We start from the raw sequence: 18,943 nt of genomic DNA on the forward strand, positions 1-18,943 counted from the left end.
CTACAGTAGCGTGTCAGTCAACGCCCCAGGTCAGTCAACGCCCCACCCCACCAACACAACAACACAACTTCAACGCGTCATAACTCCACCAATATGGATCCGATTCAAGAAGCGATTGAATATATCGAATCGCGCGAGCCAGGAGATGATTTCTCGTATAACAAAGTTGCTGCCCAGTTTGGTGTTGAGCGCAGTACGCTCGCCCGAAGACACCAGGGTGTGCAGGAGCGGAAGGGCGTCTCCCATCGATCCCTACACCCAGAACACGAAGCCGAGCTTGTACGATATATCGAAACGCTTACCGAGAGACGTTTGCCACCTACAAAAGTCATGATACAGCAGTTTGCCAGCCAGTTGGCTGGCAAACCGGTCTCCGAAAGCTGGGTTGCCCGGTTCCTCCGCCGTCATCCCAACCATCTCATCTCTCGCTCGGGCAAAGCTATGGCCAAGGAGCGTACAAAAGCTGATTCAGGGGCAAAGTACAGCTTGTATTTCAAGCTGTTACACGAAAAGATGGAGGAGTACAACGTCCAACCGATACATATATTCAATATGGACGAAAAGGGGTTTCAACTTGGCCGGGTTGGTAGAACAAATCGTGTATTCAATAAGAAGCTTTACGAGTCAAAAGGGGTAAGGCAAGCACTTGAAGATGGCTCCAGCGAGTGGATAACGGTTGTGGCTTGTATTTGTTCGGATGGGAGCGCTTTGAGTCCAACGCTCATCTTTCAAGGAGCCAACGGAGCTGTTCAATCGAGCTGGGTTGACGCTGTACAAGCAGGAGAACACTCAGTATTTACTACGTCATCACCCTCCGGCTGGACCAACAACGATATTGGGTTAGCTTGGCTCAAACAGGTGTTTGACCGAGAAACTAGACGGCATGCTTCAACTGGGTATCGATTACTACTCCTTGACGGCCATGGATCCCACGTAACCATGGAGTTTATTGAGTATTGTAACGACAACAAGATCCTCTTGTTTGTATTACCCCCTCACGCTACTCATACGCTTCAACCCCTGGACGTTTGTATGTTCAAACCCCTTTCGAACGCTTACTCAACCCAGTTGATGGGATACCTCCAGGACAGCCAGGGGTTACTCAATTTGACCAAAGGAGACTTCTTCCCGCTCTTCTGGAGGGCTTGGGGTAACGTATTCAAACCTCCACTCATCAAGAAGTCGTTTGAAGCCACTGGTATATACCCAGCCAACCCGGACGTTGTACTCGAGAAGTTTGCCCAGCAAGCTTCAGACTCCGACAGCAGCAACTCAGTACTATCGGGGAGCGATTGGCTCAAGCTCAAATCAATCGTACGCCGTGAGGTGAAGGATCAGAGCAGTAAGGACGTCAAGAAGCTTCAACGAAGCTTGTGCCACATCTCAGCTCAAAACAGTATACTCCAAGAGGAGGTCAGAGGCCTCAGGCAGTCCCTAGCCATCAAGGAGAGGCGACCAAAGCAGAGCTACACCCTCCAGCTTGACGAGGACGAGGTTTACCATGGGGGAGCCAAACTGTGGTCGCCCAGGAGTGTACAACGAGCTCGCGATCGTCGGGCATCACAACAACAACAACAGGAGCTTGAAAAGCTTCAAAAAGCCAAGCAAGCCGAGATCAAGAAGGCAGCTCGCGATTGTGATCTTCAACTTAAAGCTTTGAAGCGTGTTGAGCGGGAGAAGGGTTGGGAGGAGACCAGAAAGCGGAAGGCTGCAGAGAAGGCCGAAAGAGACCTCAACAAGAGCCTCCGCGACGCCCAAAAAGCTATACAATTGCCCCCAAAGGGTAAGCGCAAAGCTTCAAAACCTCATAAGCCAGCTGCAAAGCGTCAGAAACGTGTTGGGGGTGGTACAGCCTCTGTAGGAGCCCGGGTAGTTGCACAGCCAGTTCCACCAAAAACCACCAAAACGCGGGTAATCCGCCGCCCAAAAAAAGATTTGGACTAGCGCAAAGTTTTCGCAGGCTATTATATAGTATAAATCTACTTTTGCGCAATTTTATCACGTTTTGTTGAGGCGTTATAGCTGCAATACTCATGAAGCTGTTGTGTTGTGGGTGGGGCGTTGACTGACCTGGGGCGTTGACTGACACGCTACTGTAGCGCAGACGCGTCGGACGCGTTCAACACAACACGGAGAGAGCCGCGTCGTGATCCAGACGTTATTAACACCGAAAGAAGCAAACAAGCCACAAGGTGCATGGGTATGAGCTAATGCAGTGCAGCTATCAACTGCCGTCGCTACCGCACTATTTCAATATGAGCTATAGCTAGTTCCTGCCCAGGTAGCTCAACATATAAACTGTGCATGGGGTTAATGCATCGCGACTTCTTCATCAGGAGAGTGGTACTGGCAGATTGGTTCGGTGAAGAATTCTTTGTTATTTGTCGCTCAGTCCACCGCAGTACTTCTGGAACCGATCCTTCGACCCTCAGCCTTGCCTACAGCCAAGTACCTCACAATTGCAATTGTAAATACACCAGCGAGAGCAGTAGCAGGTGAAGAATACGTGACGCAAGAAATGGCACAGAGTCCAGTCTGAGTGCTGTCGAGTATGATATCGAATGAATTGTATTAAGGAAACTGGCAGAAGATGCCGCGTAGGTGATTAATGCTTTAAAGGCACGTAGACCTGTTTGTGTACTTGGTTTCGTGATGATTCTTAGATTCTTGTTCTGAAGAACATGTGCAGGCGATAATTCAGCGCTGCTGAGCCAGGAGAGATCCGTGTGAGGATGGGTACTAGGAACAAAGGAAATGAATGAGCTCGCGAGGCAGCCTTCTTTGGACTGCTCAACGCTCGCCGTAGACAAGATGGGTATCCAGCAATCCCTATCAAGAAATGGTAACTTTTTGCCCGGGCCCACGGCACCGCGACAAGGGGTATAGAAACGAAAATGGGGACAGGACACCCCAAAGATCAGATGCAGACTGGAGCCGCTGTGCAAAAAGTCCCGAGTGATGCAGAACAAAGGGAATCGCTCAAACGCCCCGGAAATGGAAAAGGACCAAACGCCAATGCTGTGGGGATCCAATACCATGCAGCAATCATCGATAACGCCGTGAATCAATCCGCCATGAGTTAGTTTAGTTTCGTTATAGTGTTGGTTGGTTGTTGTGCAGGCCTAATAAGATGCCATGCGACGGGAAGCGGCGTTGACACGTCCGATTTCAAGAGAGTCATTGCCGAGGGTGAAGAGGTTGTTTCCAGATCTTGTACGGCCCATGGCTGTAGGGCTGTCTTCCATCTGGCAGTGCTGCCCAAAGGTGAAAGTGGTAGCACGGTTGAGTTTAGCACGCGACTTGAACTTGAGTTTGTTAAGGCCGCGTTCACAGGATTGCTCATGCTCTTTGGCATCCATGCGAAGGTAGTTCTGGGGATAGCAGCGGGTTGCATGTGCATGGTAGAAGGAGCTGTAACCGCCGTCGAGGATGTAAACTTCAGGGAACGAGAGGTGAGGATATTGATGCGCATTCTCCTTGCGATCTTGCGAGCGAACAAACTTGGCCCTGTTGCTGTTAGTGATGACCACAGGCGGGAATATTGGAAGTACTTACATGAGAGGAGCACGATGCGCTGAGTACTCGCAGTGCAGTATCAGAAGAGTGTTGTCACTTGACGGAGCCTGGAAGAGACGCTCGGCAAGCTTCTCCTTGTCACAGAAGTTCAATGCACCTTCAATGTGGCCACCATTGTATTCGTACTCGAAGCGGCAGTCAATGACCACCTTGTTGTCATACAAGTGATCATAAGCACCGTCAAGGACCTCCACCAATGTCTCGTGGGTAATACGAGGGAGGCTCTCTGGCTCGCTGGTAGTGAAGTGTGGAAGCTTGAGTGGGTTGGCATCATCGACATCCATCACAGACTGAAGCCCACTGGGCTGGTAGTCATCCTGTTCCTGCTTGGCATTCATCACTTCACCGGGACTTTCGAACATGCTTAACGATCTGCGGAACTTGCTGGGACGACGAGAAGGGGGACCGACAGGCTTCCTGACAGCGGCGAGAGGGGAACCATTGGCACGAGCGGCAGTAGAGTTGAGAGAAAAGGGCTTGGGTTTCGATGCGAAGAGAGAGCCATTGGAGGTGGGACGACGTTCTTGAGGTGGGGAGGCAGTAAAGCACTCATCCAAGCTCAATGAAGACGAGTTCCTGGCGAAGTCACCGCAACCAAATTGGAAAGCCGGCAGCGAGGTGCTCGATGGCTTTTCTTGGTCCTTGAACGACACACTGTTAGTAGAGTAGTTCTTGTGGCGCGAAAGAGAGGGCCTGAGCAGAGCGGACTTTCGGCGTCTATATTGTATTAGCATGGACTGAGTGAAGGAGCGGCTCGTGTACTGACTCAGCGGCTGACACGGGTCGTGGGACCTCGAGTGAGGGTGTAGAGTATGCGGGTGGGGTGGGTAGGTCGTCACATGGAGTGAGCATGTCGCTGTCGGATCCTGGGGTCACCTCTGGGGAGGGCGAGGGTAGGGGCAGGCAGCGGTCGTTGATGAAGCTGAAAGGTGCCTTGTGGGGAAGAGGGGAGATGTCCATGGAGTCTGGTGCGAAGCCGGGCGAGGACGATGGGATTGGCGGAGTCGTAACGCCTTCCCAACGAGCCAGTGGGGTCGTGATTTCTGTTTGAACCTGTCAGCCTGATGCCTCCCGTTTGGAGTGAATGCACAGCCACTTACCCCGTGTGTCGAGTTGCTGAAAGAGATTCGACGTGAAGAGCGACCGGCGAGGCGTCTGGAGCTGAGGGCTACAACAAAGCATGTCAGTACCGCAATGGGAAGGTATAGAGGGACAAAGAGGGATTGTACCTCTGGTCCATGTGCAGGTTGCTCGACATGTCGGCGGCCAGGCTGGTCGTGGGCGACGAGCCTCGCATGGGCTGCAGGGTGAAGTAGTCTCCCCCACTCTTCTTCATGCTGAGGTCGCGGAAGTTGAAGCTCTTGGGACCCAGGCTGTGTGCTCCTCCAAACAACGGCTTCGATTGTGGCAGGTCACGACGGTATCCCCAGGGGCCGGGGATGGGCGGCGGGTGCATGGCCGCGAGAGGTGAAGACATCTCCATGATGGGCTGGTGTTGGTGGTGGTGGCTGTCGTAGTCGTAGTACCGGGCAACGAGCGTTTGCACGTCTTCACTGAACGGATGTCGAAAAGGCGATACTGGCGATAAGCATGCAAGACGGGAAAACTAATTCCAATCTGAAGATGCTGGGTGAGATAGCTGGTGAGATAGCTCGATGGGGTCGTGGCCGTGGTAGAGATGCTAGAGGCGGGCTCCGGACATGAGGCTGAGGGCGGCTCTGTGTTGGGCGTAGTGGATGGTGAACGAGGTAGCGACTGCCTATACGATACTCTCTTCCTAATATCAATCCAAGCAAAGCAACCGTCGTCCAAAATCCTCAGCCAACTTAAAGAGGGGATTGGGCCTTCTTGGGTGCGAGAAGGGTAGAGAAGAGGAAGGCGGATCCAGGTCACGCAGCTGGATTTGAGGATGCCGTGGTTGCTGGGGTAGCCCGCTGCTGGGTTCAGGTTAGGGCCGACGACCAGGGCGTGGGCTTTAGAGCTAGGCGCTTGCACACACCGGAGGCCTCAATGCTCAGCACGGGACAAAGAATACTGGGGACTGGAGTTTGCTTGCGCCGGCTATGCACTCAGCCCAGAGCTATGCTGTTGATCCGCAGCCTCTAATGCCGCCGCAGGTACACCGGCCGCTGATTTGATCTCGATCCTACGTAGTCCATCGCGTAGCTGCAGCAATACGCAGCCTGCAGCTAATCACGCGAAGCCGACGTAAACAAGCGTTCGCAGCTGTTCCATGTATTGCAACATCGCCCGACTGTCACCGTCTTGCAGCACTGACAGCCAGATCCATAATATAACCATCCAACGTGACATGCTTCACCGAAACCTTGACCTGAAATGAATCTCGACGAGGCTCAGTTCCAGCCAGTTCCAGCTGCACCTCAGCATCGCGTTGCCAGAGAAGCAATTCCCTAGCTCGGCACGGATCAGACGCAAGCGGAATGGGTGCTCCCTGTCAGCCCAGCACGATACGTGAAACCATACGTTCGCTCTGCGCCTAAACTCGCGCCGCCGAGAGAATTTCTCCCCTCGGAGTGGTTCTGCGTGGAGTGCTCTAGCCGTGCTGCGTAACGTACAAACCGTCTCCAAGGGAAACCGACAGAGCTGCCCACTCGCTACCGAAGAACCACCAGCCTAGCATATCTATGCATACTACCGCACACTGCATGCCTCTTTCGGCATCAACTACCCCAACTCCAGCCTCGTTCAAGACGCGTGAGATGTTTTGGACGGCACACTCGGTCTTCATCTGCGTAGACTTTCGTCATAGTATCGCCCAGCAGCAGGCTTGGCTGCTCTGGCAGGGACTCTGCCAGGGAACCGCCTCGCTGTAACACGGCTTATGACGCGCCTCATTGGCTGCCTCTCCTTTGCCCGACTCATTGGGCGAGCGGGAGATTTTCAGTCTGAATTCGGTGCAGCGAGACCGACGTCGCAGGCTTCGCAGGCGCCGCTGGCTTGACGACGTGAGCTCACCCCGGCCCGTTCGCCCTCTGATCCCCTTAGACCCAACCGGGTGCATAAAACAGGAAAGGCTCCATCCTACACGCTACCGCTCTAGTTCCGTGCTCGCGATCGAACTCTCCCCTCTGCGATCGCGATGGCGACATACATCGAACGTCATAGGCAATAAGGCTGAGATGAACTGCCAACTTTGCTATTCTTATCGACCGGTTTGCTCCAACTTCTGCAAACCAGTTCAGACAACTGTCAACCTGTCGACCAAGCACCCTCGCTAATACTCGCAACAACAACACCATCGTCAGCCATGGCCTCTCGGAGTGACCGGGGGCCGCTGTCATAGTTGTTGTGGTGCCATTAAGAGGCGAGCTGAGTCGTTGTTCGAGAACGGCGGCTCTCCCACCACCACTTTGCACAAAGCCTTCATAACCGGCACGCGATCGGCTGGACCCCACCACCAACGGGCTGACCCCTCCTTTAGTGGACCGCCAGACACTCGACAAGGCCAGTGTGTGGCGCTTGTTGCACGCGCCTCGAAAAACCATCGTCTCGTCTCCAGGTGCGACGCGTCAAGCTTATAGTACACAAACAACCGTCTTCGCGCCATCACCTGACCTAAATAGGTGAAGGCGAGTCTCACCACAGGGTCTGCGTCATATACCCCAGACCTCGGGACCCGCTTCACCATGCCGCCAGAGGAGGCCTCGCGTTTCGAGACCCTGAAAATCTGCACTGTGGTGGCAGCTTAGCCGCAAACTCTTTGTCATGGTGTCTTTGAGACTTCATCGTGTCAGCACCTGGCCGGACGCATCCGACTTATGTGCAGTACCAAATACATCATGGTGGACACTTTGTGTGAAGAAAAACTCTGTTCATGATTCTCAAGACTATCGCGGGACATGTTTCGGGCCCGAGGGTCACTCACCATGAAAACCCAGAAGCTGCTGAAGCTCCTTGAAGCGTTCACGAGTATCAGCCATTATCGGAAATCATCCCTTGCGTCCCGTTCTCGGTCAGCACGTTGCACATCAGACCCTCTTTCGTCGGACAAAGGATTCACTTATAGTAATATACCTCGAGGGTGCAAGGCTCCAACAGGAAGCACGGGTTTCACCTCGATGCAAGCGGCGCCTTCGCTTGCGGCCTTGCGTGTTCCTATCTCTCGGAGCTTGCGTTTTCTGAGACAACGCGGGACGCTGTGACACGCGCTTTCAGCCTGTGACTGCGGGGACATCCGGTGAGCATCCGCAGCATCGTCACATTCCAGATTTAAATTTCGCCAGTACAAAGAACGGCAAAATTCTGCAGCGCTGTTTCGTCTTCCCGCGGGGTAGACCCTTCAGATTTCTAAACACACCATTGCGCATCATCTTCCATTGTCAATCTTCACGATTCATCCTGCCGGATGACGGTTTAGCTTTGCCCGGCGCCTCTCGCATATTTGCAACATTGTTGCCATGGAGATGCATGGGGTCAGACGCGCCTCATGTGTACCCAGCCGGCTCCTCTTTGCACAACCCATTCGTATTATCCAAAGTTTTGAAAGAGTCAGTGAATTATGTGCATACCGTGAGCAAACTTTGCAAAATGTGCAAAAGGGGGTGGAGTTTGGGCAGAGGCACCGACCACGCAATCTGCGATATCGATAGGGAAAACTTCACCGCCTGCTCCTTTTCTTATTGAACACGTAGAATCTTAGTTGCACAGAGCAACGTGAAGTATTTAATCGCCGGCGCGCCCTCTTGAATTGTTCTTCTGTCAGCCCGACAGTATCGCTTCACGCTCTCGCATACCAAGTATCGATTGACTGCCTTGTCCACCGCGCATTGGTATCTACCGATATTCTGTACAAAGAGTCAAGAATGCTCGCTGGGACACAATCAGTCATGTTGCGGGGTGATGGGTGCGTCTAGTGGTATTAAACTTGGTATAAGAGAAGGGATGCAAGAGCTGGTTTATGGCGATATCGGATTCTCTACCGCTCTCATTGATGGAATGGCATCAAAAACTTTTGCAAGATAGTCGGGATGTGCATGAACGATGTTTTCATCCAAAGCATGTTGCGCACTCATCATAAAGGATTGGAGTCACGTTGAAGAGTGAACTCTTCAGCGCCTACTACATTAGAGACTGGGATATACATCGCTGTCTCGCTCCTGTCAGCCTCTGAACCACAAGAACCTAGTCTTCTCCGTTATCGTGGTTACTCAAAATATGTCTCATGCCCAGGCCGTTTCGTGCTCGATCCTCTTGCTCTACTACGCTCAACGGCAATCCTTTCCCAATACCACATAACACGAAAGCCGCCCACTTCCACCTGAATGGATTGATCGCAATCGTAAAAATGAACCAATAGATCAGTTCTGAATATGTGAAGAAGTCGAAAGCCCCACCAGGAGCTTTACTCTTGATGAACCGCGTCATGTCGATCCAGCGCTTCATCCACCAGGTGCGCGGTCGAGCCAGAGGGTCAACGAGGTACATGAGCAGGAAGCGTGTGTAGATGCCGATATGGTAGTTTCCAACTGTGCCAATAGCGTTGACATATGTGCAGTTGTTTGCACAGATTGAAGGGTGTTCAGGTGGGAAGACTTGGAGGTACCAGTTTGGTGGCTCGTACGGCTCGTTGAAGACTTCATCTGGTAAGAAACCTAGGCTTGGACGCTTATATCCCGTTGCCATGATAACAATATCCGCTTCAATTAGTTTCTCAGAGCCAGGGCCGTTCTTAGGAACTCCTTGAGCACGCTTGTTAAACTTGATGCCATTGCCGGATTCGTCATAGCCCATGATGTCGCCGCGAAGCCATGATGCTTTGCCTGAACGGACGAGGTCTAGCACTTGGTCATTTACCATTGGTGTTTCAGTGAACAGACCCTTTCCGCTGTTGGGCGCAGGAGAGATATCGTAGAGGTCACGGTAGAAGAAGAGTCGTAGGATGTACTCAGGAATCCAACTGAAGATGGTCTCGCTGCCGAAGATGTTCAGAGCAAGAAGGCTATCGATGAACGGGTTTCGTGGGATGATCCATTTCTCTGACCGGGCGAGGACGTTCGTGTGCTCTGCTTCTGAGCTGGCTACGAATTCCAAAGCTTCAACTGCGGAGGCACCGCCGCCTATAATAGCAACCTTCTTGCCTTTAGCGTTCTTGCCGTCGAGCTGCGAGCTATGCCAAATTTCACCCTTGAAATTCTCTTGGCCAGGTAGCGTGGGCATCTTAGGATCACCACAAGTACCAATTGCAGCTATTACACCATCGAACCGTCCGTGAGAGGGATCATTGATGATCCATCGCCCATGAGGATCTTTGTACACCTTTTCAACACGTGTGTTAAACTCAGTCTTACTTTCAAGACCATATCGTTTCCAGAGTTCCGTGATCTGTGAAACAATTTGCTGGCGATCCGGATATCCTTGGCTCCAGTGCACGGAAGGGTGGAACCGGTACATGAGCGAGTGAATTTGCAGACCAGACGTATTGTTCACCCGACTCCAAATTCCACCGAGATTCTTCTTGGACCCTGCTTCGAAGATACGACAGTCGAAGCCATGGCCAACAATATGCGATGCAGCAGATACTCCTGTTAAACCTGCGCCAATGACAGCGATTTTTGGGCGCACGAGGTTTGGGTGTGGTGGTGGCGGTGTTGGCGACAGAACCCAATCAAGCACATATTGTATGACTTGGTAAATGAAGAGGACAGGGTGGGTGAGGAAATATTTGATGTAACTCCAGAAGTAACCCATCGTGGCAGATGGCTTTCTGGCTTTTCAGGAGGATAGAGATGCAAAGGTGAAAGCAGGGTGACAGTCACAGAACTTAAAACTACATGAGCTTGACTTGTTTTGGTGGCGTTTATCCTCTTGCGGATCCTTACGGAAATGTGCAGCTTCGGACGTTGTGTTTCGCATATTACCACTTGTGATGTCACGGTGGAACCGCTGCATTGGTCTGACATGTGAAAGCCTCCGAGACTGCTGGGTTGCGTTCGGCCGCGCAAGCTGAGACGGCGTTCGCCATTGCTTTTCAGATGTCTCCCACCCAACGGTTCCTCCATATTCGAGTTGCCCATGTGAATTTGGTTCAAGACGCCATCCTAGTGGCCAACGTTGACCAAAGTGTGGGAACGAATAAAGGATGTTTCTCACAGATCGGCGACAAGGATATAGCGGGTGGTGAGTCTGGGAGCTAGGACCTGACGCTAAGCCTAAAGCGCTCTGCTGCTGCTCTTTGAATCCACCGCTTAGCTCGACTCTTCACTTAACCACCAACGGTGGCTCCTGTAGCCATGTCCTTCTTCCGGAGCCAACCCGATGTAGAGACACGCTTGTGTACGGCGGTCAACGTCGCTATCCAAGCCGGGGATCCATATCAACTGCAGTCGATTGTGCTTCTGGAGCCAGGTGAAGGCAATGCTTTTCCACCCGATCATCAAGAACTCATTAAATCCTTGCAGCAGAATTACCCTGCTGGCAATGGAGATTCTGAGAAACGTCTTGAAGATCTTGTCAGACGGGTTGTGACTGAGACAGCAGAGTCAGAGGACGAGGAGGGTAGACCAGTACAGTCTTGGGGTTCGTTGGTTACTTTTCTCGTCGGATGGATGACCTTTCTCCGAGACGTAGACGCAGAGAATTTGGTTTTGGTGTTTGAGCTCATGACAGATCTTCAACCGTAGGTCAATAAGTGTATGCCTCAAAACTACTCGACGCTGACGTATCTCTAGGCGAGCAAACAGCGCCTTACAACATCCTACTAAAGGCATCCTGATGCTTCCCACCATCATGTACTATGCAAAGGTGTTTGCAAGAGTGGCGATTGGACTAGAGAAGCGGCCCGACCTGACAATGCATCTCATCACTACCGACGTCGACGAGGATGGGCAAAGTGAATCATTGCCCGAAAGGGCGGCCAACATTGTACGACAGGCCTTCATTATATGCCTCAATGACCGTAATACGGTGCCAGGTGGCATCAAAGACGGCAAACCTGATGGAAAGAAGGTTGGAATCTACAAAATGGCAAATATATGTTTGAAGACTTTGTTTCAGGCCGATAAGCTTGGAAGCTGCGAAACCATCTTCAACAACATATCCAACTCATCACCACCACTACACATTTATCCAGCTGCGGAACGCATCACCTATCTTTACTACCTCGGGCGATACCAATTCAGCAACACCAACTTCTACGGAGCTCAGCTCGTTCTGGAACTAGCTTACAGAGGCTGCCACAGGCAATGTCCGAGTCAACGTCGCTTGATTGCCGTCTGCCTTGTCGCTGCCAACATCATCCTTGGGCGTTTCCCAAATGAATATATCTACAATGACCCTGCATGCGTAGGCTTCCGCGAAGTATTCGAACCGCTCACTCGTGCAATTCGCAAGGGCGACCTCGAAACTTTCCGTCGGATAACGAACCTGGACCTCTCACATCCAAGTGCAGAGTTCATGATCAAGTACCGGATTTTCTACCCGATTGGCAACTATTGCGAGGTTCTCGTATGGTGGGCACTTCTCCGTAAGACTTTCATCCTCACCGGAAGCATAGGCGAAGCATCAAAATCAGCAGCTTTGCTCGACCTCAACGCAGCCGTTCTTATCTTCCGCTTCCTCGAGGCGCGTTCGCTCATCAAGAACGCTGCCATGGCCGCGCAAGACCGCGGCCCAGGTCGTCGCAATTTCGGCCATATCTACCAAGACCACGCATCAACAAATAAGTCAACATACATCGACCCTGATTTCGTTGGCATGGAAGGGGTGCAGCCATACACCCACGAGTTTGATCTGTTGGAGATGGAGTGCATCTGCGGCAGCCTCATTACTCAAGGCTATTTGAACGCATACATTGCTCAGGCGAAGCAAAAGCTAGCTATTCAAGGTGTAAAGACGGGTAACCTGAGTGCAGGATTTATCAATCCGTGGGAGGTCAACAAAGACAGAAACAAGGATGAGGTGCTTGGATGGAAGAAAGAAGCTGGAGGTGATGGAGGGCAGGTTGTAAGGTTGTCGTTCGCGGCACCGGCTGGATCGTAGGAGACGTTGCGAATGATACCCTGGTACTTATGTTGGATATGGATATGTCCTGATAAGGATCTACATTTGCGTGTGTTGTTAATCCAACGCATATCAAACATTCAGAAAAAACTCTGTCAATGCCGACCTGCCTCTGTTGATCGTAGTAAGCCATCAAATCTCGCACTGGCCTTGGTCGTTTCTTCACCCTTGCACTTCATCTCGTGTCCGGCTAGAAGGTAAAGGTCGCACCAGAACTTTTCACATTTGCTACACTGTATTCTCCTCAAGGGTCGCGTTTGTGCAAGCCAGCGTGCGTTGCATACGCGCGAGAATCCATAGGTGCTTCCATGCGAACCAGCCACGGACATGTCCGAATGGTATACAGGTCCGAGCGCTCACATTTCTTTGCGTGTTGTATCACACTATCGTAGGTTGAGAGTAGCTAGTCGCATTCTTCGGGCAATGTATCCTGCAGATGCCAGTGTACAAGTCAGTGAGGCCCTAAATGCATTCTGTGAATTCACAACCTACCTTGGCGTGCCATCGTGTAGTGTAGAAAGAGACTGGAATCCTGAGCAGATGGGGCGCGTTACCCACGCAACCTACATTTCGCTGCGCGTATTATGACCTATCGGGAACAAAACTTACCGCGCTCTCTTAAGCTCAAAATCAATTTCTGCTCATTTCCTGCCAAGTTGCCTAATCCCCCACGACTGATGTATATGCTATCGAAAGGAAACACTGGATGCTGAGAAAATATAACATCTAAGGACTGACATCAACATATGGAAAAGGAATCTACGCAGAGCATGAGCATTGCTGAACATTAAGTAGCAGAAGAATACAATCAGGTAACCAAGGAAATAGACTAAAGACGAGAATGCGTCTAGTCAAGAGTGCGTCTTTGGATTATGTAATTCTAGTGGATGTCGAGTAACATGAGATGCCGCTCGTGAAGGTCGCATGTTTTTTTTTTGAGCCGCTTAGTACTATGATGAACTTTCTTGTGTTCCGCCTCACACGTGCGCTCATTGTCCGACGTTAGTGAAGCGCAAGTACTTCTTGACCTCCCTGACATCGCCAAACTTCTTCCTCGCATCCTCAGTGGAGACACTGGGCGGTACGATGACGTCCTGGCCCTTCTGCCAATCGATAGGTGTCGCAATACCCTTCTTATCTCCTGTCTGCAAGCTGTCGATGACCCTAAGGACCTCTGCAGTGTTCCTGCCCGTGCTCGCGGGGTACGACATTGTGAGGCGAATCTTCTTCGCCGGATCGATAATGAAGACCGAACGGATTGTAAAGGCGATGCCACCGTTCTTCTGAAGCGCGTCGAGGTCGTCTTGCGAGATCATATCGTAGAGAAAAGCGACGTGGCGATCTGCGTCAGCGATGATTGGGAATTGTACCGTGGTGTTGGACGTCTCGTTGATGTCGTCGATCCACTGGTCGTGCGAGCTTAGGTCATTGGCGCTCTGCAGTATACGTCAGTAGGCTGATGTTAAGCCACCAGAGGTACGATGAGACGTACCAAACCAATCATCTGGACGCCTCGCGCATCAAATTCATCCTTGAGCTTTGCGAAAGCTCCAAGCTCAGTTGTGCAAACGGGAGTGAAGTCGGCAGGGTGCGAGAATAGGATGGTCCACTTGTTGTCCAAGAATTTATGGAAGTCCTGTTTGAGGTCAGTATATCTTCCACAAACAATTTGTTGGAGATATCTACCATGTCGCCATGAGTAGTCTTCGCCTGAAAGTTGGGTGCTACGCATGGTCAGTATGATTCACCTCTTGACTTGGAATTCTCTCCAAGAACCACATACCAATGGATCCCAGTCTCAGTCGTGGTTGCTCAGCTGGGAGCGCGAATCCACGACGGAATAGTGGGGCAGCAGGGCGCTGTACCCTTAGTGCAGGGCGCGCTGAAGAGCGAAGAGCTCGGGAAGCTGCACGAGGGAAAAAAGAAGCCATTGTGAAGTTTGTGAGAGCAATCAGGTGCCTGAGGTGTGTTCTAGAGCTTTGGTGCGGTGTCTATGGCGGCGATGTAGATTAGTAAATCGGGGACTTTTTGATATGGCGTCATGTCAAATGAAATGGTCCGACGGTCCGAAATCGGCTCCCTTTGCCTCTCCGTACTGTAATGAATTCATCGCTGCAGAATGTTCGGCGCGCTGAACATCGTCAGCATATGAAAGTGCCCAAATTGATGTTACGCGTACAACAGCAACAACTCTGCCACGCGTGTGCCACGCGACATGTTCAACATGACGTCAGCGCGCGTATTAGCATCCGCCAAGCTACCGATCATGTCTTACGCACTTCCATCTACTTTCCCATCTTTGATGGTTATCTCTAATTCGTCCTCTGAATCCAGCATGATTGGAACAGTCCAACTCTTCCATAGACGCACTGGGACCTTCTCGCCTCCTCCCTCCTCTTTCCTCAGCACGTCGCGCCACCATCGGCAACCCTTTGGATGCATTCGAATCTTGTATCGTCCGTCCTCAAGGCCCTTAATCTTTGAGCTAATATCGACTACGTTAACGACTGGGGTTTCAGGCTTCAAGATTGACAACTCATCAATCGTCGGTCGCAGGTCGGCTTTTGAATCCCTCAAGTGGCAGATGCTAGTATCGTGATGTCCGCGCACTATTTCATCAGTTGCATCATTGACGACGAAGAGACTTGACACGGGCGAGTGTCGTTGCTTTGACTGGTCGATGATCCTTGGGCGATCGTCGAGGGTGTCAGGTTCTGGAGCCGAAGGACCCCATGGGACGAGAAAGTTCTGGTGCCCCCGTGGTTGCACGGTTACAGTCTCAGAGCCAGCATTGACAACAGTGACTTCCAAGGACGTACTCTTGAGTAGGCGCATTCTTATCTCTAGTTGGGGTGGAAACGTCAGGTCATCAACAACCTTAAAAGCTGCATGGCCGTGAGAGTAGCTGTTTACCAGTTTCGCCTCCTCACCGTCTCCGTCGCTGTCGGAAAACCTTTCTCGGTCACTATACACCCATTTTTTGACACCAAGGTCGCGGCTTGCGAGTTTTATCCTGTATCTTTTTCGCGGCTTCAGGGCTAATGCTAACACCCCCTGAGGATCGATAGCACATAGGTATACTGTGAGATCATCTCTCCAGTTCTTTTTCCGGTGGATCGGAGACGGAACTGAGATGCAACCTGAGTTGCTCTCATCCACCTCGCCCATCGAGCTTGTATCCACTTCAACCCACTTCGTAGATTCCCCAGGGCGTTCTTCGTACAGTAAAAGTAATCCATGCGTCAGGGCGTAAGGCACATCGAAGACTGAACCAGCCGTTTCAACGAGTATTGGTCGAGAGTCTGTATCGGACTTTTGTAATCGACAGAGACCGAAGACCACACTGAATGGTAGCTTTCCTGATGTATCGAAGGCGTTGTAACGGCTGTTGAGCTCTACGTGAATCGGAACTTCGGTCATTTTGGTTTGTATTGACAAAAGCAGAAGAGCCTGTTGATGCCAAAGGAAGTGAAGAGAAGAGCGTTCTTGACTATGGCTTTCGCCTGAAATGACGTCAGGCAAGCACTACGTGTAAGCCGTGGTGTGCCTTAAGGTGTCAACGTGAGTCAGATATTTCGAACGGGCGACATAAGGGGATCCAATCCCAGCTATCCATGAACAATACCCAATAGTCTAAAAAGCGCTTTTCGGATTGCTCGGCGTGTTCACTGTTGCGAGAGTTCCTCTTCTCGACGAGGAATGACAGGTCAAAATCGGTATTGACTGGAATGTGTACAAGTACGGTCAATGAGCCAGAGCTTGTAAGGTGTGACTCTTATTCGACCTTAGATACCTGAAACACACGTCGCCTCAAGCAAGTCACACTGTAGTGGTGGTCATATATAGCTAGCTATAGAATGTCAAGGGTGGTGAGAATGAACGCAAAGAGCTAGACCAATTATTTTTGATGGTTTCCCTTATGAAGCGCAATACGTCCGCAGATGTGATCAGATCCGACAGGGCGCCATATTGAAGTTATTCAATGCTAAATACGAAGCTGTGCTTACTGGCTTACTAGTGGTTGACAGCATTTTCGACCGTAATGGTAACCTCACGTTCTCAGGATTTCGAGAGTCTTCCACTATTGACTGCTCGCATGAAGCGGGCCGGATGGTTGAATCCTGCAAACAAGGATAAGGAAGTCTTGCGCCAGCAGTAGTCTTATGCAACACAAATCCTTGCAACTCCTAGCGGTAGTGTCGATCATTTGAGACTATATCATGGATCCGCTATTTTGGCAACCGAGGGCTTGGAAGGTAGCGCGGTGGCGCCGTTGAGTACTTTCACTTCGGAGTGTTCGTCAATTCATTAATTGCGGGTATGGTGACGTTGTCTGCACCGAATTGGTAGATATGGTTCATAGTTGCAAGGCCGAAGACGTAGTGATTAGTATGCTAGTATTGGACGCGTATCAGCATGCTTCAACTACCCGGAGACCATGTCATTATGCTTGTCTAGATTGGGTGGGCCCAACAACCTTGTCCATCTCTGTAGTGTGTGATTCATTCCACGATCTGCGTAGCTGGATTCATTCCGCCACATTTTGTTAGCTGTGATTGTTTGTAACTGCAGCTGCCTTGTGTCGACCGTTTTGTAATTCCGAATTATAGAGATATACCCGCTGAGACGCTTATCAATAACCGTTCTTGGAAGTGAACTGCCGATATCATGTAGTTCAACAAGCATCCTGTGTCCGACTCTTTTGTAGAATTGTTCAAAAACACCCATGACAAGCACGTCTTGTCTACGCCAATCTTACACAAGGTATAAAAGTACAGTAACGCCGTCCATACGCCTGCGATGGAGGAGGTTGTTCGACCCTTTATTGGTTCTCCTGCTTAGCTTGTTGTTGTTGCTGCTGCTGTTGCTGCTGCATAGCGTTCTGCCCCCAATTCTGCTGCAGGCCTGCGCTATTCGGTGGTTGTGAGGTATTCGAGTTGATGCGCTGTGGTCCTGGTGATTGCTTCATCTGGGGAGTTTGGCCTTTCCATCCCGGAAACAGCTCCTGGAGCTTGGTATACAGCTTTGCGAGCTCGGCGGGGGCGGCGGGAATCGACATTATGGCAGGCCCAGGCTGTAGTTGTTGACCAGGCTTAGGCACCTTCTCGGCGTTCTGCGCAAGGTATGCGAGGTTTGCCTGCAGGCGGCGCATGTAGCTGGGCTTGTTAGCTGAGACGGCGCGTGGGAGGCGGCGCACTCACTCTACGTACTCCTTGGATGGCTGGGGCTTGTCGCCTTCGGGCTTCCCTTCTGGCGTGGGCCCTACTTGGCCGGCCTTGCCCTGCACCTGGAGCTCGCAGACCTCCTTTATGAGGATGCTGTTGATGTCGAGGAGGGTCGCGACGCGGTCGGCACTGCGCGCCTGGTTGACTGGCGACACAGGCGACGGGGGCACCTGCTTGACTGGCGTGTGGACCTGTGGCGGCTCGGCCTTGACGGGCAGCTGGAGATTCATGGGCTGCTGCTGGCCGTTGGTCTGCATGCTACTGGGCGACTGCTGGGGTTGGGGCGTCGCAAAGGGCGCCTGTCCGGTGGTGCTCGCGGGGGAGGCCGTCTGGCGGTTCTGGGCAAACTGGTGGTGGGCGGGCGAGGGCATCGTCTGCGCATAGGGCGCGTTGGAGTAGGGGCTCGGCGACGACAGCTGGTGTTGCTGCTGCTGCTGTTGTTGTTGTTGTTGTTGCTGTTGTTGCTGTTGCTGCTGTTGCTGCATGGCGGCTGTTCCATGGTGTCATGTCAGCCAGGAACGCGCCCATTTGCGGCCATGGGGCAGATCAAGAACACGCGCACGTCACTGGCTTACCTCGCTGCTGGAGATATGGGGCTCCTGGCTGGATTCCGTTGCTGCCCATGGCGCCACCCATGCCCGGGAAAGATGCGGTCTGCCCATATTGTCCATGTGGGTTGCCCTGTTGCTGAAGCCGCGCCTGTGCATCGAATTGGGCGTGTTGCGGAGAATTGGCGAACTGGCCGCCATACGCATTAGGGTTATTGAAATCCATTGTCGGCACTCATTGGCCACGTCGCACAACTCGGATTAGATTGATCGGTGGGTTGATGGGAGAAAACGTGCGGTTCGTGATAAGCTTGGGTTTCGGCTCTGGAAGCTTTGCAACCCCAGCTCAGGCCAGCCGAGCGAGTCATCGTTGGCCTTCTTCTCCCTTCACTCCAGCGCGACTGCTTCTTTCACGAGCGCAAGCAACACTTGCAAAAGGAACATGAAAACGGCCCAAATTCTGCAGGACTGTCTACTGCATCAGCGTGCAAGCATGTCCTAATGCAGCGCCTCAAGCAACCTCACACCTTCCGCATCCTTGTCACATGGGCCCACAAAAATGCTTGACATATCCCC

At 51.8% G+C, this 18,943-nt stretch overlaps 6 protein-coding genes across 6 annotated transcripts; 2 read left to right on the forward strand and 4 right to left on the reverse strand.

Annotated features, from left to right (window-relative positions):
- Nucleotides 1-93: 93 nt before the first annotated feature.
- CC77DRAFT_893974 (hypothetical protein) lies at nucleotides 94-480 on the forward strand (the record flags this gene model as incomplete). The annotated part of the gene is made up of 1 exon (XM_018533514.1): nucleotides 94-480. A coding segment is annotated over one exon (387 nt), but the record flags the coding sequence as incomplete, so codon positions are not given.
- A 2,330-nt stretch (nucleotides 481-2,810) lies between these two features.
- Nucleotides 2,811-5,322, reverse strand: CC77DRAFT_372965 (hypothetical protein). Its single transcript, XM_018531413.1, has 5 exons — nucleotides 4,806-5,322; nucleotides 4,677-4,744; nucleotides 4,343-4,619; nucleotides 3,556-4,293; nucleotides 2,811-3,507 (listed from the first exon to the last, which is right to left on the reverse strand). Exons 1-5 carry the CDS (start codon nucleotides 5,057-5,059, stop codon nucleotides 3,123-3,125), a joined length of 1,722 nt encoding a protein of 573 aa, XP_018381845.1. The 5' UTR covers nucleotides 5,060-5,322; the 3' UTR covers nucleotides 2,811-3,122.
- A 3,128-nt stretch (nucleotides 5,323-8,450) lies between these two features.
- On the reverse strand, nucleotides 8,451-10,407 carry CC77DRAFT_1023786 (FAD/NAD(P)-binding domain-containing protein). The gene has a single exon (XM_018525730.1). The coding sequence runs from the start codon at nucleotides 10,282-10,284 to the stop codon at nucleotides 8,719-8,721; it is 1,566 nt and encodes a 521-aa protein (XP_018381846.1). The 5' UTR covers nucleotides 10,285-10,407; the 3' UTR covers nucleotides 8,451-8,718.
- A 158-nt stretch (nucleotides 10,408-10,565) lies between these two features.
- Nucleotides 10,566-13,034, forward strand: CC77DRAFT_970688 (hypothetical protein). Its single transcript, XM_018535820.1, has 2 exons — nucleotides 10,566-11,212; nucleotides 11,265-13,034. Exons 1-2 carry the CDS (start codon nucleotides 10,827-10,829, stop codon nucleotides 12,571-12,573), a joined length of 1,695 nt encoding a protein of 564 aa, XP_018381847.1. The 5' UTR covers nucleotides 10,566-10,826; the 3' UTR covers nucleotides 12,574-13,034.
- Nucleotides 13,035-13,583: 549 nt separating this feature from the next.
- Nucleotides 13,584-16,481, reverse strand: CC77DRAFT_1053126 (thioredoxin-like protein; the record flags this gene model as incomplete). Its single annotated transcript, XM_018527731.1, has 6 exons — nucleotides 14,874-16,481; nucleotides 14,691-14,725; nucleotides 14,378-14,453; nucleotides 14,281-14,318; nucleotides 14,087-14,230; nucleotides 13,584-14,030 (listed from the first exon to the last, which is right to left on the reverse strand). The coding sequence occupies exons 1-6, from the start codon at nucleotides 16,012-16,014 to the stop codon at nucleotides 13,584-13,586; spliced, it is 1,881 nt and encodes a 626-aa protein (XP_018381848.1). The 5' UTR covers nucleotides 16,015-16,481.
- Nucleotides 16,482-17,280: 799 nt separating this feature from the next.
- CC77DRAFT_373003 (hypothetical protein) lies at nucleotides 17,281-18,759 on the reverse strand. Its single transcript, XM_018531414.1, has 3 exons — nucleotides 18,395-18,759; nucleotides 17,805-18,309; nucleotides 17,281-17,750 (listed from the first exon to the last, which is right to left on the reverse strand). Exons 1-3 carry the CDS (start codon nucleotides 18,591-18,593, stop codon nucleotides 17,417-17,419), a joined length of 1,038 nt encoding a protein of 345 aa, XP_018381849.1. The 5' UTR covers nucleotides 18,594-18,759; the 3' UTR covers nucleotides 17,281-17,416.
- Between the last annotated feature and the right edge of the window lie 184 nt (nucleotides 18,760-18,943).

Source organism: Alternaria alternata, assembly GCF_001642055.1.
Source record: "Alternaria alternata strain SRC1lrK2f unplaced genomic scaffold CC77scaffold_21, whole genome shotgun sequence".
Lineage (NCBI taxonomy): Eukaryota > Fungi > Ascomycota > Dothideomycetes > Pleosporales > Pleosporaceae > Alternaria > Alternaria alternata.